This window comes from Cydia fagiglandana, chromosome 17 (genome assembly GCF_963556715.1).
Source record: "Cydia fagiglandana chromosome 17, ilCydFagi1.1, whole genome shotgun sequence".
In the NCBI taxonomy this organism is placed as follows: Eukaryota; Metazoa; Arthropoda; class Insecta; order Lepidoptera; family Tortricidae; genus Cydia; species Cydia fagiglandana.
Window position 1 is genome coordinate 5,813,235 of NC_085948.1, and position 27,993 is coordinate 5,841,227.

The 27,993-nt window shown below is 37.1% G+C and overlaps 2 protein-coding genes across 2 annotated transcripts in view; one reads left to right on the top strand and one right to left on the bottom strand.

The window, feature by feature from the left end:
* LOC134672966 (mitochondrial carrier protein Rim2) overlaps positions 1–27,993 on the top strand; it is a 317,464-nt gene that overhangs the window by 143,786 nt on the left and 145,685 nt on the right. The gene's annotated exons all lie outside the window — the stretch shown is intronic.
* On the bottom strand, positions 75–27,977 carry LOC134672954 (6-phosphofructo-2-kinase/fructose-2,6-bisphosphatase-like). Its single transcript, XM_063530905.1, has 9 exons — positions 27,523–27,977; positions 22,680–23,029; positions 10,536–10,670; positions 6,823–6,983; positions 5,659–6,048; positions 4,630–4,851; positions 2,689–2,923; positions 1,888–2,015; positions 75–1,567 (listed from the first exon to the last, which is right to left on the bottom strand). The coding sequence occupies exons 2-9, from the start codon at positions 23,017–23,019 to the stop codon at positions 1,460–1,462; spliced, it is 1,719 nt and encodes a 572-aa protein (XP_063386975.1). The 5' UTR covers positions 23,020–23,029; positions 27,523–27,977; the 3' UTR covers positions 75–1,459.

The window sequence follows — 27,993 nt, forward strand, 5'->3', positions numbered from 1 at the left end:
ACTTAGTGGGGTTGGATTGTAACTAATACCATAGCATGATGATTTAAAGTTGGGAAAAAATAAAACATCGTAAAATTAATTTAGTTATTTATTAAAAAAAACTATGAATTTTGGAACCTACGTCTTCACGCAATCTTAATGCTTAATAGACTATTCCAATCCCTCTACAGTCTACTTCAACTCAATGAAAATTAACAATAAATGGAAAACATTTTCCTTAAATGTAACAGTATCCTATGTTACATGATTTACATGTGCTCTTATCCTTACAATACTAATGAGCTATTGTCTAAAAATTCCCATCCCCGTAATTACTAATTATTTCGATTAAAAGTCGTTGTTATAAACGAGTAGAATATTCTCCACGAAACTATTCTGAACAAGAATATTCGCTACATACTAACGGGGAGGGCGTCTACCCAACTCTTAGCTTAAATTGACCTTTCACAGTTGAAATATTGTCAGTCGTACAAGTTAGCAGTAAAAATAGACTAAATAATTGTGCATAATAGCCCAAATAAACCATTAATCAACAATTACTGCGCACGTCAAACATCAGATCGATACTCGTATCTGTAGATTACGATAAATCCCTAAATAAGCGTAATTAAATAATATTAATCCTAATTAGAGAAAAGATCAAACTTATAATAAAACTTAATGTCACTGATAAGGTCGAAAGAATACTCATTGTCTGATAATAACAGGTGATAGTATCTATGTTGTTTTTCTGTGGATGAGTCATTATTTCAACTTTGAACATCACAACAGCCACTAAAAGTGATTTGATGAATAGTTCAACGTTGTTCAACCTTATTGAATCAAGGAATCTTGGGTCTGTAAGCATGCAAGCTACATTAAATTAAATATATCTACTAGAAAATCATAAGATAAAGTAACTTAGCAAAGGGATTTATCTATTAACTTAAGAATAACGAACACAAAAATATTAATGTAGATCGAATTGACTTCAACACTTTTCATTGGATTGGATTCAATTTCTTCAGTCTTATTAATGCGCATTGGAAGATCACATTACATACACAGGCTTGTCATACATTCCATGTACATTTTTGTACGAATCACGCTAATCTTTAAGGATCAAGCTTTCTTTTCTTTGAAGCAAAATTAAATTTCTTAAAAGTAATTTTAAACGGAATAAATTCTATTAAAAATCAATCTTAAAAGGCTAGAGTTTGCTCAACGTCCACACTTTCAGAAACGAATGACACCAAAGTTTTTCACTGAGCTCGCTTGGAGTGCAATCGGCAGAGAAAAATGACCTCTCTGAACGGCAGTTACTAAGCATACCGCACTCTTTTTGCGGTGTACCTCGGCGCGATATCGTTTTATTAATCCAAGGTTTTTCACTACCGTGGACTGCATACTGCCGGGGCTTGGGCCCTGGTAATGCTGGTATGGTTTAACTAGCGGAGGCCGCGAGGGCCGGCCCGTGGGCCTAAAGTTGTGCCTCGGAGGGGTTCTGCCACAGGTTGGACGGCAGCGTGTCGTAGTGCGACGGCACGGTCACCAACGCGTCGATGGAACTCCGTGTGATTGAGCAGTTCTGGAAGAATTAAGATGAATATGAGTATATCATTTGCATAGTAACACGCTATACTTGGTTATTATAGACAGCATATGTGCCAAGTTGTGCAATATTTGTATAAAGGTTATGCAAACATTCCTAAGCTAATTTGATCAGTAAAGCAAACGCTTGGTCAAAGGAAGCAGTAAGCCTTTTGCAAACTGGAAGCTAATCTCCCGGGAAACGTTAATGATACCGATATTTGTAATCTAGAAGTTCAATATTTACCAGATTACCACGACTTTTGCCAGATTGCTATAGTAGTAAGCTTTATCTACGTAATCAGGTTAAATATTTACCTTTGGCTGTTGGCGGTGGGTGTCCACACACTCGATGGGTAGCTTGATGGTCTCCACTTTGTACTTGTAGCCGTGTGAAGTCAGCTTCACGATGGTATGAAGCGGCACGTTCATGTACGGAAGTTCGTCTGAAAAAAAAAACATTATTGATTATGCCTCACTACCCGCTTTGGTTCAAAATGGGGTACAATACCTCTCATCCATGAGAAGTTGGCTAGCCCCGTAGTATTGAATGACAAATTGGTTTGCCCTTTTTATATCTAAACCTTTTAAAGTGGGTAATCCTCATTAGATTAGAAGTCCAAAATTTTAACGTAATACTTATTTAGATAGAAGTGGAAGTCAGACTCAGGGCACGATGATAAAAGAAAAAGGAATGAAAGGAATGTTCAAACTGGTTGACAGTCTAAATATAATCAGTTATGCCTTCCTTCTATATCTAGACTGAACTCTGACAAAGACGTCCTCAATTCCGACATAAAGGTATTGTTTGCTTATCAACCGTCTGTCGTATTTCCTGTCGATTGTCCACAATTATGTTCGGGTTCGGACTACTTCGGACATGATAGGGATCATATATGTCAACAATATCAACTTATCTATTTTCAGTCAAATTGCTGTAAGAATCATTGTGTGTCACGTCATGACAAGCGAAATTTCGGCTTTAAGGTGTGGTTCCGCGCGTTGCAGTCGTGTGACTAACGTGACTGTTCCAAGAACATTTATAATCTATTGCCAAGAGCAGAACAAAAGCGTTTCATCTCTGATAGATACCTGAATCACACATTCACGAATACTCACCGAGTTTGGCATCGAGGAAATATCCCAGCATGCATCGCAGCACAGCCTGGTGGCCCACCACGATGACATTATGCTCGTCTTCGAGCGCCGACAGCACCGGTCTCAGGCGCGTCATGATGTCGATGTAGGACTCGCCCCACGGGTAGCGGTAGCGCAGCTTGTCCTGATCACGCCAGGCAAACTCCTGCGGGAAGCGCTCCTGCATCTCCTCGTATGTCAGCCCTTCGCAGATGCCCTGGAGACAAAGATGGCACAAAGTTAGTATTGTGCAAGAAATGGCGGAAGAAGAAATTTTATAGTGCAGAAGAGTGTTGGGAAGTAGATGTCCAAGACTAGTCGCTGAGGATGCAAAGTAAGGAGGAACGGAAAAATATCTAATTGAAGTAAAATGTGACTGAAAGACGTCGCAATAAACACTAGCTAACGTTAGACAATAGTCATCGACTCTTGCGTTGTGTATAGGGGCCCACTGTTTAACAGTCCGCCGGACGGCATCGCCCTGTCAGTTGTTCGGAAGTTCGGAACTGTCAAAATTTTGTTCTAACTGACAGGCCGATACCGTCCGGCGGACTGTTAATCAGTGGGCCCCTTTATACGTACTCGTAATGCCGAGACAGGTAGGTATTTGTCTGTTTATGAATGTAAATTATAGGTTTCGATGTTTAATGTTTATCAATAATTTCTTTCAACAAAGACCTACGGCGTCCCCGACCATCCTTATTTATTAATGTAGGTCGGCAAAAACAAACCATAGCCATAAATCAATCGAGAATGGCAGTCGAGCCAACCTATGCAAACGTGAAAGGTACACAAGTATAAACATTGTATGCCTTTCTAAGTATTTAGTACACATTGGATATAGACTTACACGCGACACGCCTGATGTCGTAGATGCTATTTTCGACTATTGATTTTTCCGCCTCCTTTTATTATGCAGCCAGTACTTTGCCGCCCTTGTTGCATAATGCAAAGGGACATTTGGTCTTATAGCTGACTCATTACACATTTACAAACAGTTCTTATTGCGTCAATGGAAGGAAAAACAAAGTACCTACCTACCTATTGAAAACAATTAAGATCTGTTTTTCTATCTAGTGAAACGTAACTAAAACACTATTGAATAATAAATGTGTTCTAAATTCTCTTCAAAATAAACAAACGAAACGCACGAGTGATTATTTATTGTATTTACCTACAGATAGAATTTAAGATAAGAGTAACGAAAATGGGCTGATGCGATAAGATCGAGTCTTCGTTGTCATTTTAATCTTAGCCAGATGATTAACTGTATTAAGATATCTTCGTTCTTATCGGTCCAACAAGATACTACGGCAGATAGAATAGGCAAAAATAAATGTTTCACAGAAACAATTTATGGGGGAACGAATTTGTTTATTCCTATGTGCTCGTCATGTTTGTGCTGTTTGTGTTTACCACAAAACTGATGCCAAAAATAAATTGCCACGAAAACGAATGAAATCAGTACAGATCGCAAACAAAAAGCCCTTACGACTTAAGTATGTCATTCCTATTAGTATACCTAACATTTCAACGCCCATAATTATAAATTAGAAAGGAATACATACTTCCGTCGCTGTTTGGTAAGTCCCAGCTCTGGAGTTTCAACATACTTATGGTTTCAACGGTCAACAACGGCGTTATTATACTTATGTCAGGGCCACTTGCACCATCCCACTAACCCGGGGTCAACCGGTTAAACCGTTAACCCAGCGTCAAAAAGTACTGGTAACCATTATTGTACCTAACTCCAGGTTTAACCAGTTGCCCCGGGTTAGTGGAATGGTGCAAGTGGCGTTTATAAGTAGTTAACTATTACAGGCTCGCGAGGTAAGTACACAGTTTGCAGTTCACCGTATAGGTACGAGCTAGGGCTCGCGGGTAAATATGAATGTATGAATAACCTATCATAAGTGTACTTACAGCATCCAATTCATTGAGCGCTCGCACGGCCCGCTTGGGAGCCCTAATCTCCGCCGCCGTTTGCTTGGTGCGCCTCAGCTCCGAGGTCCAGACCGACAGCGGCTCCCGGTCGGCTATGGCGTTCATGTGCTGAGCCAGACCGCGCGCGTAGCATTCCCCGCGCGGGGAAAGCAGGGCGTCTCCGCCGATGCGACCGATCACGTTGTACTCGCTCTCGCCGTGCTGGAAAAATAGGAAATATGAGCATCAGTAACTCTTCGGAGTCGTCGATATATTGCTATCACAGCGCCTGAAGATTGTGATTGATTGTTATATAGCTTGCCTTTCCGGTGAAAAGAACAAAAAAAATTGTCATCATACAAGTAGGCATAGTCTCGTATAATAGGTACCTAATGTGTCACGTCTTTCAAACTTCTTGGGTTGGAATGGAACATTGATAAGAATGATGAGGATATATTCTGGACCAAATTGGAAAATGCTTAATGCTTACTCAGAGTTTTAAAAATGAATTCTTAATTAGTTCTGTATTACAGTAGTTATCTGAGAGAAATATTACCGACAAGATAATAAATAAAGGACATTGACGCCCACCAAGGCTAGCCAGGCCTTTGACCAATCATCTGTAATGTAGGTACCTACTTGAAAAACCAATTAACCTATATAATATTGAAGTACCTATCTGACTGAATAACTAATTATAAAATTACACGTTTTTCTTCAACGTGAAACATTCTACTAGGTATTTAAAAAATATTTTGTTTTTTCTAGAAGCTACAACCTTTAGTTCACCGGCTGCCAAAATACCAATGACATAAGCGTTTACACAGCCGGTTTTCCGAATCTTGTATTTGTCTAGCTTTGGTTTCCGACTTATCGACTTTCAACTCATAATGGCCTTAGCATTTCATTTAACTCCATGATAACGATGCCCCTTGCACTAGAAATATTTTCTAATCTCGACAAACATGTTTATCTATACCAATTAAGCGATAAACGATAAACGAGTTATGTAATTTAGTAGGGACTTACTCTGGTGAAGTATAAAGTTTGCGGCAGAGGACGAAGGCCCGAAAGATAACCAAGGATTCCAGATTCCTTCTGACCAGCAACTTTATGAGCGGTCACAGTTTCTCCCATGTTCTCGACGCGAACGAAGCTGATCGTCTCTAAGTTCGCATCAATAGGCTCATACTGCCTCATGTAGTGCTCAAGCTTCTTCCTCAAATCGTCGACTGCCAGCTCCTCGCTCATCGACTTGTAGTCTTCAGAGTAACGGAGGATCTCAATGATGTTCCTCTCGAGGAGCTCCTGGTCTTCACAGACACACTCGATGAACAGGATCCTGAAGCCCATATCCGACAGGCAATAGTCGTTGAGTTCCCTGCGCTGCTCGCGGGTGATGTTGGTGCCATCGAATATCTAGAAAGAGAGACGACTATGCTATATCGTTCCAATGTCCAGTGATTAATCTTGTTTACGAGATGAGAGGTCATGAATGGGGCGCGGCTTGATCTGTTTATTAATATCTTCTTAATTACGAAAGTTCTAGGAATAAATAGCTAGCTGTTTGTAGACGACACGTTAATCATCTAACCAATTAAGATCATGAGTTTCAGTTAATTTATTAGATATTTTGCTCGTGTCAGATAAAAATCCCCGTATCAGCGTCTAGATCCTGTTTGAGATGCTTATTCATAATGCTACTGTCTTGTTTATAAAACTATCTCTGAATCAACAACTATTGAATCAGTGATTTTATTACCCCAATAACAAGGTTATGTAATTTATAACTGTGAGTGAGATGACACCACCTACTTTTATTCATCAAAAATATTATTATTATAATATGCTTATCAATGCCAGTTAACACTGACTTCAGCTATTTATTTGAATAAACTTAGCAGCAAGTAGTGTCGTCAAAATAATGAAATAAGGAAAATTACCACCCTCTGAAGTTCATCATCTATCCTCTAACATTTTTACTATACCTAGGTTGAACCTAACTTCTCCAAAACGTAATTAGTAATTTTAAATGTTGATATCATCTTTTCGCGCATATGGTCGGACGGGGTTCACCATTTTGCGAACAGACGCAAAGAAATGTCCAAAAAAGGGGGGTTTTAAAATGATTGACGCCGGGAGAGTTACCAAATTTTAACTGTCTCAGACGTATGCTAATGTATGTAAACTCACAGCAACACTGTTCCCATCCTTGAGCCACAGCACGGCGTCCTGCACTGCCTCATGGGCGCTCTGCCGCCGGATGGCGGAGCCCTGCGCGTTGTCCGCGCGGAAGATGTCGTGTGTACCGTAGAGCGCCATGTGGCGGCGCCGGTACTCGCTGCAGTTGAATACTGCAACGGGGAACAGTTATTACTGGCTGAATACTTACAAGCTTTTTTATTTTTTTTTCTTTTAAAATAAAACCGGCTGAATGAGGTGCGGTTGCTTGGACGCAAGAACCTTTTTAGCTCATCATTAAACTTGTGATCGACAGGCGATCAAAGTAGGTTTTTTAACCGACTTCCAAATCCCAAAGGAGGAGGTTATCAATTCGGTTGTATGTTTTTTTTTTTTATTTATTTTTTTTTTATTTTTTTTTTTATGTTTGTTACTCCATATCTCCGTCATTACTGGACCGATTTTGAAAATTATTTTTTTGATTGTATGTATATGCATACAGATTGGTCCCGTTTTTGTCTAAATCCAGTTCTGATGATGGGATCTATGAGGAATCGACGGAACTCCTCAAATCTTAAAGGCATACATATGGTGATTTTTGTGTTTTTATCAACAAGTCAAGCATATACATTCAAAAATGTGACATTTGATGAAGTGGAACTGCTGATGATGATCAGAACGGAACTCTTCAACGACGCATAGTTCACCTTTGGCGATTTGTCCTCTTCGTTATGTTTGTTAAGCAAGTTAAGTTTTTAAGCCACAATTTTGTCAAGCTTGAGTTCTGATGATGGGATCCATTAGAAATTGAGGGAACTCCTCAAATTTTAAAGGCATGCGTATAGAGATTTTTGTATTTTCATCAGAAAATCAAGCATTTTCATTAAAAACTGTCGCATTTGATGAAGTGGAACTGCTGATGATGATGAACGGAACTCTTCAACGACGCATAGTTCACGTTTGGCGATTTGTCCTCTTCGTTATGTTTGTTAAGCAAGTTTAGTTTTTAAGCCACATTTCTGTCAAGCTCGAGTTCTGATGATGGGATCCATAAGGAATCGAGGGAACTCCTCAAATCTTAAAGGCATACGTATAGAATTTTTTGTATTTTCATCATAAAATCAAGCATTTACATTAAAAACTGTCGCATTTGATGAAGTGGAACTGCTGATGATGATCAGAACAGAACTCTTCAACGACGCATAGTACATGTTTGGTGATTTCGAATTTCGATTTTGACTTGGACTGGGACCCGGACTCATACCCGGATCCGGTTCGGACCCGGACTCGGACTCGGACTCGGACCCGGACTCGGACCCGGACTCGGACCCGGACTCGGACCCGGACTCGGACCCGGACTCGGACCCGGACCCGGACCCGGACTCGGACCGGGACTCGGACCCGGACTCTCACTCAGAGACCCGGACCTTGACCCGGAAAACCACTATGATACCTAAACTAAATAAACCACTATGATTACCTACTATAAAATGTGGGTATGATGATGCCAAACCCCTCCCGCTCCAGCTCCCGTACACCGCACCGCATGCGCCGTTAAGTGGGTTAGGTTAGGTTTGAACTGCGATCCTCACAGAACCGAACAAAAGTGGGTTAGGTTTGGTTAGAACTGCGAGTCTTACAGAAACGAAATGCTACTAGAAAAGTGGGTTTGATTAGGTTCAAACTGCGATCCTCACAGAACCGAACAAAAGTGGGTTAGGTTTGGTTAGAACTGCGAGTCTTACAGAAAAGAAATGCTACTAGAAAAGTGGGTTTGATTAGGTTCGAACTGCTATCCTCACAGAACCGAACTGCTATCAGAGAAGTGGGTTAGGTTAGGTTAGGTTAGGTTAGGTTAGCCGAACCGAACTGCTATCAGAGAAGTGGGTTAGGTTAGGCTAGAACTACGACCCTTACGGAAACGAAATGCTACTAGAAAGTACTGGTTTTACCTCCTTTTCTACATAGTGCACCATCTACCATAATCTTTCACCGGGTCCCATAGAAGTCGGTTTTTTTTCTTAAAAATTATACTTTAAAAACTATCTTGTTTCTTTTTTAACTACGTACTACGTTAAACCATCGTTAACTAACAGCAACTATTTATTTGTGCCCGTCCCGATTTGCTTGCATCCTAATTATCAATCAAATACCTACAAGAATAACTGAAACAACTGATTAGGAAGTTACTAATGAATAAACTTTCAGAATATCATGAACTGTATTTCCAATCAATCAATCAAACTTTTCAGAGTGAATCCGCATAATATGTCACCTACACGAAGAAAATATTTATCTATCTAATCTAGGACAGAGGTATCGTTGCCATGTATAGGCCTCGAGCACTCAGTATCAACAGATCCATCTGGGTCAAGACTAGCAATGTCATGTTAAATAATACGTGGTAAACTCGTTCAACTTCGTGATAAAACAATTAAATTATGTGATCGCAAATTTCAATCTCGATCCCAACTCACCCCAGCGCTATGCTACGATTTTAAGACGAAACAGGAGCTGAGTTTTAAATATTTTAGGTAAATATACCCGTTTCACTAACGGAAGCGGCACATAAAAGTAGTGCGATAAGGACAAGGCGAAAAATCCTGCGTAAAAATCTCAAAAATCGAGGTTTCGTACTCCTCTGTTTCCTCCTCCAAAACTTAACCAATCGTAACCAAATTTGAAAATCTAAATGATTATGAAATTATCTGTGTCGGACCGTTTTGCTTTTTTGGCTAATTGATATCAGTTTTGAATGCCACGCCTCTCATTGCGGCATAGTCAATTAGGCCATTTTGGCCATTTTTGAAGGGCTCTAGCGCCTTAAAAAACAAAAATATCAAAAAAGCAAAACGATCCGACACAGACATTGACAATATTAATCTGTGTTGAAAAAATCATTGCTCTAGCTTCAAAAACCACGGAGGAAAACGAGGAGTACGTTTGTATGGAGAAATGACCACTCCTGTTGGCTCTTAAGCTAATCAAGGTACCCAAAATCTATGGTACGTTTAAAGCGAAAATCAATGTAGTTAGGTAAGAATATAAGTGAATTTTACTCATGTATCATAATACATAAGGAATGTACTCATGTATATACTTAAGGAATGTAACATTTTCACGAAAATATCACAGAAACATTCACGTAACATTATTTCCCGACTTTACCCTATTACATAACACACGACTATTTCAAGCCTTTCAATTGTCGCCGTATATAGATGTTGTTATGTGCTTTTATAACAGTGCTATGTTTGTAACATATTAGACATTATGACTGGCAGTAAATTTGTGGCAGGCTGTAAATTTTATCATTTTGTAGTTTGTTTAGTGTGATAACGTACAAGGTAATGTCAGTGTCTGATTAATTATCCAGAGGGCGGTACGAGTACAACAATAATCATCAGGCCTTCTCTTCTCTTACAACAAATGCTGTACTGACGCTATTATATACCTATATACGCTTGTATGATGCAAATAAACATTCATTCATTCATACATTCATTCAACTCAAACAAATGTAAACAATAAAGATATTCATACTTGTAGGTTTGAACCCAGAACACGTCACAAGTCTTCCAAAGGCAAGAAGTGGCAGTCATATCCTTTTCTTAAATATCAAGAACTCGAGGGCTTTGTTCCCATTAAAGTCGTTGGTACCTACTAACAGCAACACGCCCGGTGGTGAACCTTAGGTCTTTGTAATAAGGCTTAGAAATACCCACCTTTAGTGCTCTCTCCATTCCAGTTGAGGTGGCGCGAGAGGTGATGCGCCAGCTGACTCTTGCCGCGGGCTGGCAGTCCGACCAGCGCGATCAGCAGCGGCGCGAACTGACTGATGCGACGTGTGCGCAGGGACACTGCAACAAAAGATAAAGAAACTTAGATAGGTATTTATTCATATAAAATAAAAAAAGTCTAGTCCGTCTAGTTAAGTTGTGAAGGAAATGTTTAAAAAAAAGAAACAGTGCGGTGGGACCACCCAAGAACTCCAGATTTGAAGGACAACCCCAGCGTTTTTCATAGTTTTGACGTGCAGCGCCACGCGTGGTAATAAGAACTTAAAGAACTAATACGTCTAAAATGCCGCGGCATAAAAAAAAGTACTTTTATAATTTTTGCGTTGATCCCGGTTGTGTTGCGTCAACTACTGCTTCGGAGCCTAGAGTCTGAGATGGTTGTAAATAATCAGTTTTGTGGAGATTTAGTATCATATACACAAAAAGTTAAGTACTTATCTATACCTAAGCATGTATAAACCAACAGTGTCCAAATAACAATGTAGTTTTTTTTGTTTGTTAAAGATAAACTGCAAAATCAGTAATCACGTGTCTTAACACGAGACCTGACTGCAGTATTATTTTGTTGATTAACCTGGCTAAATCGGGGAGGTAATATCTAAAAGAAAAACTTGTTTACAAGTTTGTGTGACAAAATCACTACTATCAAAGCCTCTCATTGGTTTAGTTCATATTAAACGGCCTACATCGAGAATGGATATCTATATATTTCAAAGTTGAATATTTCCTAACTAATGTAGAGTAATGTTTATATTTCTCGCCTTACTTAAGCGTTAATTAAAACCACAGACCGTGGCATTTGACTTTATTGAAAGTAATTATCTATTTTTTCTACGATTATAGATATCGACTTTAGCAGCTCGACTTGTCCCGTCGATCTATTTCAATGGAAATAAAATAATATAAATGTTACATGGTATATAGCACATAATCAAGTGTTTAAATAAAGGTTAAACCTCACCCACCGCACCATATATAATGTCTCTCGGGTCAAAAGATAGTGGAGTACAGTTTCATTGGACCGTAAAAATAGGTGCCTACCAGATAAAGTATGATAAGAGCATGTATGATGGAAAATAGTAACGAGTAATGACTCCTTATCTGCTCACTTATGGTAAAAATACACCTCCAATTTACCTATACTTATGATTACGTAATGACATAGTCATATAAGAAAAGAAAGAATGGTAATGGTAACTTCGTACATCAGGTTTCTTGCCAAAACCACAGAATAAATAATAGTACTAGGTACAGAAGACTCACTCTCTAACAAAACGCGTATGTCACGATCAGCACAGATATGGCCGCTAGGTGGGGACAGCGCCGCGCGCGGCTTATGGCAAACCCCAAAATTGGGGTCGAACGGATGGACTTTTAGCTACCTGTAGCAAAGCGACGAAATCGCGGAGTGAGCCACGCCAGCCAAAACGTGAGTTCTTTCATAGTCGACATCTCGGACATCTAACGTTAAGTAGTGGAACTATCAGTACCGCTACTTGATACGATGTCACAAGTGTCGCTACTGACGAAAAATGTACTACTACCTACTAAAACAATTCACAACTAATATATAAGCAAAAGGAGTTGAAAATAGACTGCCAGATAATCCTGTAATAATATTAGCTAAAAATTGTAGAGCATTAGAGTTTTCGTTCGCCGCGCCATCTATTGTCAACTAGCAGTTACTGATAAATTCCACTACTTGACGCTAGATGGCACTGCTGGTCACAAGCCTCCTTTCACGCGCAAGAGGGCTTGGGTTATAGTCCCCATCCCCACACTAGCTCAAGTAGAAAAACAATGAAAGTACGATATTTTATAGGTATTTATTTAAATATAAGAATTAATTTAATAAATATGGTATTTTGCATTGTTTGACGTTTGTTACATCATGCGTGTAATTTATTCATGGCAATTGTTTGTTCTGGATTTATGGTTAAATACTTACAGCGTTTTAAAAATAGCAAGTCATTAATAGTTTAAGGCTACAAATATAATGACCACCAAAAAATACTTTGGTACCCTAAATAAAAAAATCATGCTTACCAAAAAAAATTACTGAACACCAAAAAAATAAGGCCTAAAATTACAAATGTACCACCATTTTAATTACGGCTGCACTTCAAATTGTATTCGACTACCAAATATATTGAATGATTACCAAAAATCATTAATGATCACCAAATCTTGAAGACCAAATAAATGCGATATTTTCACCTAAATAAACCACTATGATACCAAAAAATTTATACATATTACCAAATAAAGTAAAATGATGCCAAAATTACTAGCCCCTCCCGCTCAACCCCCGTACCCCGCACCGCATAACTTAGGTAGGCATACTGAAATGCTACTAGAAAAGTATGTTAGGTTAGGTTTGTACTGCTATCAGTTAAGTGGGCTAGGTTAACACTGCGACCCTTACAGAAAAGAAATGCTACTAGAAAAGTGGGTTAGGTTAGGTTTGAACTGCGACCCTTACAGAAACGAAATGCTACTAGAAAAGTGGGTTAGGTTAGGTTTGAACTCCGACCCACACAGAAACGAAATTCTACTAGAAAAGTGGGTTAGGTTAGGTTTGAACTGCGACCCTTCCAGATAAGAAATGCTACTAGAAAAGTGGGTTAGGTTAGGTTTGAACTGCGAACCTTACAGAAACGAAATGTTACTAGAAAAGTGGGTTAGGTTATGTTTGAACTGCAACCCATACAGAAACGAAATGCGACTAGAAAATTTTGCTTTGCTTTAATAGGATAGCAAGATTTAAAAATTTGGTTATAATTTTACATTAAAATGAAGTTCTAATTTTGGTGGTCATTTACTATTTTTGGGTTTACAATGATTATTTTGGTGTCATTTTATTTAATAGGATAGCACCATGTAAAAATTTGGTTATCAATTGACATTAAATTGGGGTTTGAAATTTGGTAATTATTTACAATTTTTGGGTTAATAATGATTAATTTGGTGTCATTTCCTTTAATAGGATAGTAAAATGTAATAAAATTGGTAATCATTTCACATTAAAATGGTGTTATAATTTTGGTGATCATTCATTATTTTAGGGTGGTAAAGTAGATTTTTTTGGTATTAAATTTTATTAAATCTGGTGATCAGTTAAATAGCAGCCATAGTTTAAGCCACGTATTGTGATAATAGAAATCTTCAAATTGACCGTTATCAGTGATTGATTCGATTTAAGTATGTTTAAAAAAAGAAAACACCAGAAATACCTAGAACCTTATCTCTACTCGTATCAGCATTGTTGAATTTGTATATTTAATGTATTATTAATTCATGTTTGATTTAGCTTAAATCTAAGATATATTCGTGCTCAAAATAAAATTAGTTTTAGTTACCTAGTTTTTTTTGTTTAAGTAAGTATCTACCTTAGTTCCTTCGGTAAATATTAGGTATATAATAAATAATAATCGCCATAAGGTACCTTTTGAGATGGAACGTCACATATCTTTACTATTTCATATCTAGTGACTCTCTAATTCATTTCCCGAATCGTGCCGGCACTTAAATTAACTTAAAGTTCGAATCGGACAGTAGTCAACCTACATAGATCACCTTGTTGTTAGATCATTACCTAGAATATTTATGCTTACACGTGTTGAAAAATGCCTATTCACCTATTAGACATAAAAGGAAATTACGTAAATAATTGAGTTTTTATTGCATACACTCTCGTGCTTAGCTTACGTCAATGCAGCAGCAATCGATTTTTATCCGCGCTCCAACAATGCAACGTTTACGGAAATATGTAGAGTAAGAATAAAAATAAATAAAAGATACCAACAATGGATTATGCGGTCTTGTATTCATAACAATTTAATCCTAAGACGGCTGTAATGTCTATGTAAGTTGTGTTTAAGTATATAATCATATAACTTAATCTATCTATCTATCTATATATATAAATGCAAGTGTCCTGACTGACTGACTGACTGATTCATCAACGCAGAGACGAAACTACAAAAGCCAGAAAGTTGAAATTTGCACACCAGATTGCATTTATAAAGTGTATAAGAGATAAGAAGCGATTTTGAGAAATTCAACCCCTAAGGGGGTTAAAAAGGGGATGAAAGTTTGTATGGGGTTAAAGTTTTCTTTTAAGCTAGGAATTTGAAACTTCGTTAAAAGATATATTATTAAAATACAAGAAAACTAATTTCAGCGTTTTTGAAAATTCATCCCCTAAGGTGGTGAAAAGAGGGTTGAAAGTTTGTATGGATATCAAACATTTTTTCGAGCGTGGGACTTGAATCTTTGTATTTAGGGATATTATTAGAAGAGAGGAAAAGTAATTTCAGCGTTTTGTAAAATTCATCCCCTAACAGGGTTAAAAAGGGGTTGAAAATTTTAATCCGTTACAAATGCTTTGAAACGTCGTAGAAAGGCATAATAGCCGATTACAAAAAAAAGTGATTGCAACGTTTTTGGAAATTCAACCCCTAAGGGGGTTAAAAAGGGGATGAAAGTTCGTCTTCGGGTGCAAATTTTATTTTAAGCTAGGAACTTGAAACTTTGTAAAAAAGTATCAAATTCAAATACAAGAAAACTAATTTCAGCGTTTTAGAAAATTCATCCCCCAACGTGGTGAAAAAGGGGTTGAAAGTTTGTATGGATATCAAAAAAATTTTCGAGCGCGGGACTTGAATCTTTGTATTTGGGGATATTATTAGAAGACAAGAAAAGTAATTTCAGCGTTTTGTAAAATTCATCCCCTAACAGGGATAAAAAGAGGATGAAAGTTTGTATGGGGTTAAAGTTTTTTTTTGAGCTACGAATATGAAACTTCGTTAAAAGATATATTATTAAAATACAAGAAAACTAATTTCAGCGTTTTTGCAAATGCATCCCCTAAGGTGGTGAAAAAGGGGTTGAAAATTTGTATGGATATCAAACATTTTTTCGAGTGTTGGACTTGAATCTTTGTATTTAGGGATATTATTAGAAGACAGGAAAAGTAATTTCAGCGTTTTGTAAAATTCATCCCCTAACAGGGTTAAAAAGGGGTTGCAAATTTTAATCCATTACAAATGCTTTGAAACGTCGTAGAAAGGCATAATAGCCGATTACAAAAAAAAAGTAATTGCAACGTTCTTGGAAATCCAACCCCTAAGGGGGTTATAAAGAGGATGAAAGTTCGTCTTCAGGTGCAAATTTTATTTGAAGCTAGGAACTTGAAACTTTGTAAAAAGGTATTATATTAAAATACAAGAAAACTAATTTAAGCGTTTTTGAAAATTCATCCCTATGGTGGTGAAAACGGGGTTGAAAGTTTGTATGGATATCATGCATTTTTTCGAGCGCGGGATTTGAATCTTTGTATTTGGGGATATTATTAGAAGACAATAAAAGTGATTTCAGCGATTTGTAAAATTCATCCCCTAGGGGCTATTCATAAATTACGTCATTTCAAATTAGGGGGGGGGGGGTATGGACATCGGATGACGGTAGCATGAAGTAGGAGGAAATGGGGTCATTTGAAGCATGATTTTTGGATGATTATAGGGGGGGGGGGGTCGAAAATCGTCAAAAATCGATGACGTAATTTATGGACTGCCCCCTAACAGGGTTAAAATGGGGTTCAAAGTTTGAATCCATTACAAAAAAAAGTAATTGCAACGTTTTTGGAAATTCAATCCCTAAGGGGGCTAAAAAGGGGATGAAAATTCGTCTTGGGGTGTAAATTTAATTTTAAGCTAGGAACTTTAACTTTTTGGAAAAAAGGTAATAAATTAAAAAACATGAAAACTAATTCAAGCATTTTTGAAAATCATCCCCCAATGTGGTGAGAAAGGGGTTGAAAGTTTGTATGGAGATCAGATATTTTGTGAGTGCGGAATGCGGAACTTGAATCTTTGTATAAGGGCATAGGTACCTATTATGAGAAAACAAGAAAAGTAATTTCAGCAACCAACATCAAAATCCATTTGACTTAAAACTTCATACAACTTGCTAAAAAAGAAAAGTACTTAATTTCAACATTGCTTGGATATGAAAATTATAGGTACTAAAGATGTAAAATGTTGAAGATAAGATTCCACGCGGACGAAGTCGCGGGCAACAGCTAGTTTTAATAATATAGTTTTTAAGTTATGTTATTGAATCAAATAAAAGACGGTAGGTACCTAATTGACTTGCTGAGATAAAATTTAATGATTACTTAGTTTATATATTTTTCTGAATAAAATTAACATTAATAGGTACCAAATATTCCAAAAATATTCGTTAATTGTTTTTTCACTTTACCTACAGTTTGTAGATAATAACTGCCTAACCTAACTAATCTTTTAAGGCAGCAGCCAGCGCGAGCTACGTACGCGTACGCCCTATGTTAGTAGAAGCCGATAAGTGGGTTTTCCGCTATGTAACGAAAAGCGCCTACGAACAGGCAACTCGCCTAGCGGGTTGCGTCTTCACTTAAAATGTTTGGACATCGTTTGTTACTATACTAACATAGCTACTGAAATGAAAGTTTTAGTTTACCATTTTTTTGTTTCTTTTGAATTCATGAAAAGTTTAGGAGATTCTGTTTTGACATGCGCATACGGTAAGCTTAATTCTGGCTGTAAATGTATACAAAATATAAAAATATAAATAGAGGTATTCTAAGACAGCGCGGGGCCCGAGAGGCGCGGCGCGGGTCGTTGCCAATGTGAGTGGACTTTGGACTGCGTGTAGGAAAAGTATACGCAGTACGCACCTATATCAATACAAATGTATACTTAGTACATAATTATACCTTCTTACACTGCCAAGAGACAGATGGAACTTCAACTTCTCACACTGCCAATACACTACATACAAAGATTTTGTCAATGATAATTCACTAGCTTGTCATCCATAGTTCTTGGGGTTGAAAATGGTAGCTGAAGAGTTTTAAAATCAAAACATACCTACTCAGCTGTGCTAGAAGTGAAAGGGGCCAAGCTGCTCATCTGAACGAACGTTCAATGATATCAAAATACGTTGTACTGGGCTGGAGGGGCTAAACATCAGCACTAGTACATACCAACATGGTGTTTTGACTCACACTTCGCACTTAATAAGGGCCACGACAGTCAAACAAGCTGTTGAAGAAGAGTCAGAGACATCAAATTATATGATGAGATTTAACTAACCCATACGATAATCAATTACATTTCACTTTCAGGTTCAGGACTGCTGAGACGTTGCTGCAAACACTTTCCAATATTAGAAGATAGGACCAAATTGCAGCAGAAATACCTAATTGCAAATGTTATTGGCTAAATTGGACACGGTCGTTAGTAAGGTCTTTTATGATGTTGTTAAATATACTGAACCAATTGAAATTAAAACGCTTGGCAGTCCAATAAACGGTTTATTTATATGAGACCGTGGGGGCGCGGTAGAGAGTTATCTAAATATAGCCGATGATCTCATTCGACAATCTACACAGCGGACCGGCGGTGGTAAAGAAACTGTGAGTTGCAATAAGAGCAGGCAACCTACATATTAGTTAGTACCTATATCTGAACTTCTTAAACATAAATTACGATGGCACCGGCTTATATGTACCTAGAGTCTGTGCGGTAAGCGAGTCATGGAATGTATGTGGCTCAATACATTCCACGACTCTTCTCTTTCGGCACAGACTCAATGTAGGTAGCTCTGGTATATTAGTATAGATACTGACATAAGTGCATATGTAGGTAACAAAAGTAAATAATTAAATAAAATTATATCACAATGTGTACAAACTAGCCGCTACTTGAACTGCTTATAAACAATGTAAGGTAGGTAGCTTATTGGCTCTGGTATGTAAAGTATTACTGTCATATGTAATCAAAGAAAATCATTCATAGCCAAAATTATATCATATAACGTGTACAAACTAGGCGCTACTTTGTACTTCTAGTAAACAATGTAAACATAATATAGAGGATTAACGTTTGTAGCTTTTCAAACAAAAGACCAAGGCGAAAATACGCGTAGACAAGACGTATTATAAGCCACTGACGTCTGATGCACGCTCAGAAATCGTGATCTGGAAGCAATGTATTGATTGACATCAAATCGGTACAGGGTCAAAACATTTCCTTAGATGTGACCCTTTATACAGATAGCACACCCGCCGCTGTATCCGCCAAGATAACTGAGATTAACGTCATCTATCTCATTAAACACGTATTATTCTAATAACAACGTCAAGTTAAAAACAATATTTTTTAAGATCAAATAGATCTATTCTATTGATCACGACAGGATTAGGCAAATGACTAAGTCTACCCACTTGACACTATCTTTTCCACATATTTAAAGTGATTAGCAAATTACTAAAAAGACCCAATTCATCCAAAGAGCTTTTAAAGTATTTTGGTAATAAAGTAATACCAATATGTTTTCGCTTAAATAATTTCTAGACAGGTAAGGCTACTTTAATTATTTAATTTTCTGTAGTATCCAAGTAAATAAGTTACGGTTAAGGTAATAAAAGTACTTACACAATTTACTAAGTTATTTATTACTAAATGACGCGTAGGTAATATGATTGATTACCTAATATTACCTATAACTTTCACAAATAAGTAGTGTTATAATTGAATATGTAATAAAACTAATAAAATTGTCAGCGGTTATTAGTAGGTAACCGCCGGCCAACGCCCACAACTTCTCCATTCTATATTGTCTTCATGTAAACTATAATTATCTCGAATTTACAGTAGAGGACTCTACTCGTTTAAAACACATTAATCTTAACAAAATAAAGAATACCTACTCGGTAATCAAAAGTAAAATTTTAAAGGGTGTACTTAAAGTATAATTTCCTGGTGAATTAAAATTCGCTCCTAAGTTTCATAATGTTTAGGTACAGTACATTCTCAATTCTTTATACTTACGTATTGTTTTTCGAATTTATATTCATTTATGTACATTATTGTACGATTGTTAAGTCAGCAACATATTGCATAGGTACGAGTATATACCTATATATCGTGACATAATGACACCTACAAAGAAATTCAACTTCTGTCTACATGTCACAATAATCATTAATTTGCTTTTATTAACAATACGATAATCAAAGTGCCAACAACCGCAGATAAAATTACAGGGGGCAATACGATAAGAATGAGAAACACATGCCGAAAACAAGTTCTAGCTAAGTAATCGGTTTTTTTATCATATTTGTATAACAATGACAATAAAATTATTCAATAGGCCACGCCGAAGATGATTTGTCCTACCCTACATACAACCTAGAAAATGAGAAAACAGACCTTAACCATAAAGCACGCGTACCCTAAAACAGAACCCCATATCACAGAATTACATATTCTTAAGAAAGATACACCATTATTTTTATACCCTGTCGTGTATGTACCAAACAAGCTCCTAACTTCCAACACCTAGCAGAATCAGATTACATTCGAATATAGTCTTCACAACGAGCTGTTATATTTAAAACTATACAGTTAGATAAATATATCTCTCCGTGTTGATCGTTAAACATTATCAAGATTCTCAATTGCAAATCATCATCATCACTCTTCCCTTGTCGGCTTGTCAAGATTCACGATAAACTTATTTTTAATTAGGCAATGTAGAATAACATGTTTGGTTTGTTTGCTGGTGGCAAGTACCTAGCAACGGAGGCGTGGCCCTATACGTCATAGTGGCGCGATGCCCCCGCGCAGGCTTGTTTTTCGTTTATTTGTATCCGAACACCAATTATTTGGAGTCTCGAAGCTTTCAACGTACGTAACTTGACTTTCTAGTTTTTATAAGAAACTGCAGGTTGAGTAAACTGAGTTTCAACTTTTGGAAATAACAGAACTTTCCAGTAATTTTAATATTAATAGTGGTCTGAGACGTTGTGTTGTATGTGTGTTGAGTAAGAACAAAAGATAATACTTTACGTTCCCATTTAGAACAGCATAGCATATATAGGTAAGTACTTGAGAAACTGTAATCAAGAGTAGCAGGAAAATAGTTCGGTATGCGACACACCCACCGGTTAAACACATTAAATAGTCGTTACGTCACTTACGGTATTGTTAACCATTTGTAAGTTTCCACTGATAATTGATAAAACAAATGAAGTTATTAAAATTAGTCTTCCAATTTCATTATAGACTCTTAATAAAGGGATATTATTAACAAATAGAAGCTTTGAATAAATTATTATTAAAGACGTCAGTATAAGAGAGGCAAACGGGAATGGATTGAATATGCATGATCATTCGAGATAAGTGTGAGGTCAAGATTGATGTAACGATGTTTTTACATTTCGTCACGACCGAGCCAATGAACGGTCAGTTTACCTACTCATGTCGGAAAGTGCCATTACAATAGGCTTATTTTATTTCATATTGGTAGGTAACTATTACTAAACAGACGTTTCTGACTTTGTCTTTGACATTTTGGTTTTTAACTATGTACTAAATAGTTTATTTTGGCTCAAATTCAAGGCCGCTGAAGACCTACAATGATACAATACAGTGTCAATGTAACGACATTGTGTCCAATTGTAGACATGAGCGGTTATTAAAACAAAGCCAACCATACCGTTAAATTATTTTGGTACTTGGATCAATTAGTGGCCAAGAAGACAAGGTAATTGACCACTGTGACCAAAGCAGATCATTGATGTCACCGTTGAGGGCTATGACGTCAAACGTTGATGTATATCGTTGGATTTATCTTAAGGTTAATTATTTAATTAACATTCGATCGAACATTAGTAATGTTCCACGAGTGTAGAAATAGAACGTAGGTAAACAATAAACTTCGAATTGCACAACAATCTATTATAGAATTTGTGCTAACTAAACGTTATCAGAATGTCCACTAATGCTTTTGCATTAAAATGTACAAACACTAAATACCATTAGCCTAATCTTTTATCACGTTTACGCCTCGTGCGTGCTGAAAGTACCTGGATGAAATATAGGACTTGCAAATTTTCCCACACCACGATGAGACGGTGGCATCAGTTGGCTTCCTGCCATCGCGAAGAAGAATAATCTGGGTAACTGGCAATACTATCGATGCGACATCAGGGCACTCTTGGATCGCTTGATCAGACTGAGTAAGTTAGCCTTAACCGCGCTGCCAAAATAAACGCGCCAATTGTATCAAGGCAAAATATCAGAAGCAAAAAGTAATTCCGGTACGGATATTTATTTATTTGATTTGGTTCCTTGTGGGTTATTTTAAGAGGTGCACTATTAAACATATAATAAATTTCCATATCCGAACATGGGAAATGTTGTATTGGTTAGATGCCAGGGAACGTAGCAATAATGTGGAATCTATTTGCAGTTGGACTTTGGTCGCGTTCAGCTGCGGAAATCGCTTGTCCCTAATTGACGGTGCCATAGAAATGGAGAGTCCATGGTTCAACTCGGATAGATGAGAAAATTAAAGGACGTCGTAATTTAAGTTGTAACTCATATGATTCCTTAAAGATCGTAGTAAATACGTAGTTTTCAAATATGATGTATGAAGTAAGTTATTTAGTCGTCGTCGAGGACAGATATCAAGGAAGTTAGCTGTACGGAAGAGAGCGGTGCAGTGTAATTAAGTATTCGAAATTTTTAAATTCAAAAAATTTGCGCCAAAGATCTAACATTTCTTTTTTCAGAAATCAGTGAAATTGTTACCGCTATATTTTGCCGTATCCAACACAAATCATATTTGTCAGATTGTCAGGTGGAACACTTTTGCAATGTTATTTTTTCAGAAATTAAAGTGGGTATGATTTGAAAAAGTGCAATACTAAATACTTTAAGTAGATTGGCAAATCAAACAATTAGCATGTGATTCTCATTTCCAAATACACACTCTTAAAGTACCCACCGGTCTCTGTTTGAGTACCGACACAAGCATGTAAATAACACCTTTTCCTTCACCTACATTCCATGTAAACCATTCGTGATCGTTAAATTACAAACCAAAGTTGAACTGAATTAGAACTGAAATCGAGTTGCCTTAACTTAAGCCTGCCTTTTATTGATATGTTCGAAGTTAAGGTCATTGTTGACCGCGTTCACTTTTGATGAAAGAAACAATTGTTACAAGTAGACTGACCTGTGGCAGTGGCCAAGGCTCCGAGGGCTTTCTCCTTGTCCTCAAGCATGGTGTGGGCGGTGCTCGCTCCGGGTGCCATGACTATTCTTCTCAATGAGGGTCTCCTAGTCAATGCGACGATGTGCTTAGCGCGGTGCTGCTGCTGCGGTCTACGTCGACGCGTGCGTACTCTGTGAAGGCCTCCAGGCGACTGTCCGCCGACTCCGCCGCTTATCACTGAGCGACCCTTATCAGCTCCTCGGCAGTGATTACCGGCCAACCAAACGATCGCTGAATAGATTTTGTAGTATATAAGGAACAGAAACGTAGACCAATCGCCTCGGATGCTCAGTAGCGCCATCGATTGCGATCTGGAACAATATTTTGACAGGCATTAGTGACGTATTAAGCGGACGTGTTTTGTTTTGTAAACAATGAATGCGTTAGCTACTTGTAATTAAATGTGTCGCATTGCATTCAATCTAAATAAACAAATGCAGTTGTACAAGCATGCGTCGCTACTAAAATAACGTAAATATGTACCTACTTAGTCATTGTAAAATGTAAATGTATGATTTCATACTTAAAATTAGTTGCAATATTTTAATTAAGTACTTTTCAATTTCAATTCAATAATGCAATGATGAACTTGCAAGGTTGCGGGATGGGTATTAGGTATAGTGTATACTGTACCTAACTCCTGAGTCCTGGCTATTTGCCTTTTGGTATCCATATTAATACAGAAAACTTTTGTACCTCTGCTTCATTGACTGGTTCAATAATGTCTCTTAAAAATAATTAATAAGCTTACGGTTCGATGCATCTATAGATAGTAGCCGCAATGCAAAAGCAAGGGAATTTTTAATTTACTGAATCTGAAACAGGAAAGTGGCGTGATAGATATAAGGAAAAGTTCCCGACACTTTGTATTTACATTTACCTACTTATAACTTGGTCAAGCAGATCTTGTCAGTAGAAAAAGGGGGCAAATTTAAAAATGTAGACGCGAAGGGATATCGTCACATAGAAAATTTGAAATTCGCGCCTTTTTTTACTGACAAGATTTGCTTGACCAGCTAATACCTATTACTTTAACAATTGTTGGCACACTTTCATTTACGATTTGTAAGCACACGGTTCTGGCTAAATGACAAAAGAAATGAACATCTAGAACACAAAAGAAACTTCATTCATCATTAAAATGAAATGAAACGTGAGCTTGAGCTCTATGTTTCTGTTATTTAATCGTTATTTAGTTGTTTTATATACATAATATATAGATATCGATAGTGGAGTAGTCGGCAATTGTAGAAAATACGTTTTTGAAAAAGCGATTATTCACAGTTTGTCAAAACTACAGTGAAACCTGGATAAATGGAAAACCTCAATAATGGTATCCAAAGTCAAAGTTCCGGTCGGTTGTGTAACAAATTATTATAGCACGTGACTGTACCTACTCGTAATCGCGAGCTGAAATACGAGATTTAGGCCCACTTGCACCATTCCACTAACCCGGGGTTAACCGGATAAACCTGGAGTTACCATGGTTACCAGTACTATTAACACTAGGTTAACGGTTTAACCGCTTAATCCCGGGTTAGTCGGGTGGTGCAAGTGGGCCTTAGTAGTTTCTCGAGTTTAACTAAATATTGTTCGATTTTTAAAGCCTAGCTTTACCTACTGTACTGACTGTTGCTTAGCGGCCTTAGCGCACTTCTTACGCAATATCCGCCTGCCTAGATAAGTACCTAAGGTAATTTATTATTATTTGTATTTACTGTAGACATAAAAATTGTATTTGGTTTGGTTACTAATTTATTTACAATCAGCGTATGCGTCAGAGTATTTCTGGGGGCACGGTAGTGCCGCCGCCAAGATAAAACAAAGGGTACTGCCTAGCCAACTTTTTTTTGAAGATTGTCGTCGTTAAATATGACGATTACAAATTGTTTTATGTAACTTAGTGACGCGTTCTCTTGTAATACTGTAAGGAAAACGTTGAACTGTAGATTCTTCCACCTAGTAGTTGGCAACATACCAAAGCACTGACGGTCTTATTGTCTGCATCACCAGAAAATTACGTAGTAGTCACCAACTCATCATTCACTAGTTAACATGATGATTATTGATGATATCTCAGAGAATAATTAAGGACATGCATTTGAATTAATAAAAATATTCAGTTTGATACGTAAATAGCTAATAAAGTTGTTGTTAAGTTTGGAGTAAATATGTTTGCAAACTTTTGTCATATCTGAGTTATTCTAGATATCAGTGTAGGTAGTCTAACTTCTATAATATTTAGCCTTCTTGTCTTATTTCTAATAAGTTTTCTTTTTTATAATCTACTGATTTTACTGATTCATTTTTCTGATACAGAACCTAGATGAAAATATTCAGATCTGGAGAACAAGCTATCATTATTCAATAATTAGCAAGCAAGTATATGCCCGTTTTCAAAAATTATACCTAAAAAAATATGTTCAGTTTGTTTAAGAGATTTTTCTCTTGAGTCTGTATACGTTAACCCGGTTTAAAATCAACCCATACATAAATTATTGTATTGCAAGTTTCTATTGAGGTCATACGTTTATCCCACATGTATCAGCGTAAGAAGTTTTCCAAGAACCATTTTCCGCCACGATTCCGGGAATGGAAATCTAGCATTAGATGTGTGTGGGGCAAAACACCGCGGATCTATTGTTAGTGCTAGGGCGCGACGATTTATATTTACCACTAGGACAGACTGGAGGACAAATAAACGTTTTAAAACGAAAAAATAAACATATATAATTATATAAAAATTATAAAATTAAGTCTCAACTGAAAGCGGAGGTCTCTTTGTGGAGGAAGCAGTCACGGCAACAAAATGTGAAATATTTTAAATAATAAATCTTGAGATGAGTAAGTTAATTAATAAGTCAATTAGTAAATTAACAAATTCTTATCTGTATTTGTAAATAAAATGTAATCAAACCGTATTGATATAATGTAGTAGTAATGGCCTGAATAATTTTATAATTGATTCACGACGTCAATCGTAGTTTTGGCGTCACGGAGGAAATCAGACTATAAGGTGCCTATTCATAGCATTAAATACAATTACACAGACAGTTTGATGAAACCGGCCCTTGGTATGTTTATTATTACGAATCCTATCCCGGCTTATTACTTATCTGAATGTTCTCGACAGTTTTAAATTTATCGCCCTGGTGCCACTGTAAAGTTATACTCGATATTTCAGATAACCCTTAATATTTCCACTCTTCCAGAGCTTTCTACAAATTATGTAGGCTCAAGGTGGCCATGTAACGAGCTGCTCACAGCCAGTTAAAACCAGTTTGAAGACAACATAAAATATTTGCTTCGCAAAGTTTTGTAACTGTGAAACTTGAGGAGTTAGATAAGCGTGAAACCGACTGGTAATTAGATAGATATGGTATGGTATGTAGACATCGTTGTTATGATGTCCTATTAGTCATATGAAAACTGCATTACTGTTGGCACTCGTGGTTTATACATAGATACGATAAACTCTCTCAATTCTTTCCAAAATTTAAGCATTTTGGAGTGCCATGAGCTGCTGGAGTTGTCTTGTTGGACTATGCCGAGATAGGGCTTACCGTATAACGACGGAAAGCCACGTATCCCTGATATCTTAGTGTTGATGAAGCAGTGACGCCAGTGACACAGATATAGGGCCAAGTTACCAGAATCATAAATAATATTTAAAGAAAAATAAGTAAATACCTAGACATAATTAATTCCATGACTAGGTAGTCAGCTTTGCTGCTGTGAATACTTAGGTAGCTGTAGATGGTATCCAATAAACTATTAATAGTTATTCTATTATACATATTTAGGTATTTATTCAGCATTACGTACCCGTGCATTGTAATGTGTGAAGGCACCCAAGCACCGAGTGAAGCAGAGCATAAAGTAGCAAGGACGACGAGTTAAGAATATGAAAATTTTCTTTGTTCGTACTTGTTTCAAGTAATAATTGAATGCCAAGACTGCAGTCATAATCAGTCTCTTTGTATAAGAGAGAATATTATGCGTGATGATCCGTTGCTTTATTGCTGATAGTTGCATTCATGATAGTGTTAAAGTATCTGTAAGTACCTTTTAGAATTTTCTGTATTGCTGTATATTTCCAAAGCCAACTGTTCAATTCTACTTATACTTACCTACGCAATTCTGGATACCTAAGCCACGTTTATTTTAATTGTAAAAGTGTGATTGTGTAGGTATCGGTGTATTTAAATTTATGCATATACTTTCACTGATCAGGTAGAAAAGTCCTTTCATACTATCGTTGCCTGTTGCCACGTGTTTGAATTATTAATAAGCCTTACTGACGTACGTTTTGCTGATTAATAATTCTAGTTAACTTAGAACATCGCATCGCAGCAGCGCATCAAAGGAAGGAAACTTAAATGTAGGATGGCTGGATGGATGGATGATGAGGGGTGGGAGGGACGGTGGGAGAGAGTGTTTTTTATTGGAAATGGAAGAACTACTTGAGTTAAGAACTCTACGAGTACTTAACAAACCACTTGCAAATGTTATAAAAAAAACTTTTGCAAGTGGCAAATGGCAAAGATAGCGAAATGTACCTATTATATTATGACTTCTAATTTGTGTCTTATTGTTCCCGATAGCTAATTATAATATGAAAACATTAATTATTTCTAATAACTTCCAATCACAATTTTGTACGGGCCAAATTTAAAGTCGCAATATAAAGTCCTTACCTTTCGGGAACAAAAGAGATATATTTTTGTTAGCAAAAAAGCGGTATAATAAAGCCGCATGCAGTCGCAAGCCATGTTAAGCAATAAACTCTCAGTTCAATTCTTACCTGGCCTCAAAAACTAAATTCTTCCTTCGCAGTAGTGGTCGGAAGATGTATGCCGTATGAAATGCACCAAATCGTGGCGCATAGCAGTGCGCCCGTGTATAGCAATAAACGTTTCAATACACATTCGAGACAAGTCCCAATGAACGTCCAAAGTCAACTTCTTAACCAAAATTTTTCCCCAACATCTCACAGGGGATACAACACAAAAGTTATACAGTTTTGCAGTCCTATACGCCGCAGATTACGAGATCACCGTCAATTCACTTATTTATACTGTTCTTACTTCACGCCGGAGCGTATTTTACGCATTGTAATTACTAGGATAGCACGATGTGGTTAGGTATGGAGTATTTTTGTAACCGTGTTATTGTTTACGCGATGCGTCCGGCACGGATTAGTCTCGCACTGTACAGCGGTGTGGCGAGGCCGAGGCAACGAAAGCGAGATAACGAAATGGGACGGTAGCAGAAG

What these genes read in the sequence shown, in the direction of transcription:
- LOC134672954 (XM_063530905.1), bottom strand. Translation starts at nt 23,019, where the DNA reads ATGGCGCTACTGAGCATCCGAGGCGATTGGTCTACGTTTCTGTTCCTT. An exon ending in AGGATGGGAACAGTGTTGCT is followed by an intron (nt 6,049 to 6,822) that starts GTGAGTTTACAT and finishes CTCTCTTTCTAG; the next exon opens with ATATTCGATGGCACCAACAT. An exon ending in TTTCCTCGATGCCAAACTCG is followed by an intron (nt 2,016 to 2,688) that starts GTGAGTATTCGT and finishes TTTTTTTTTCAG; the next exon opens with ACGAACTTCCGTACATGAAC.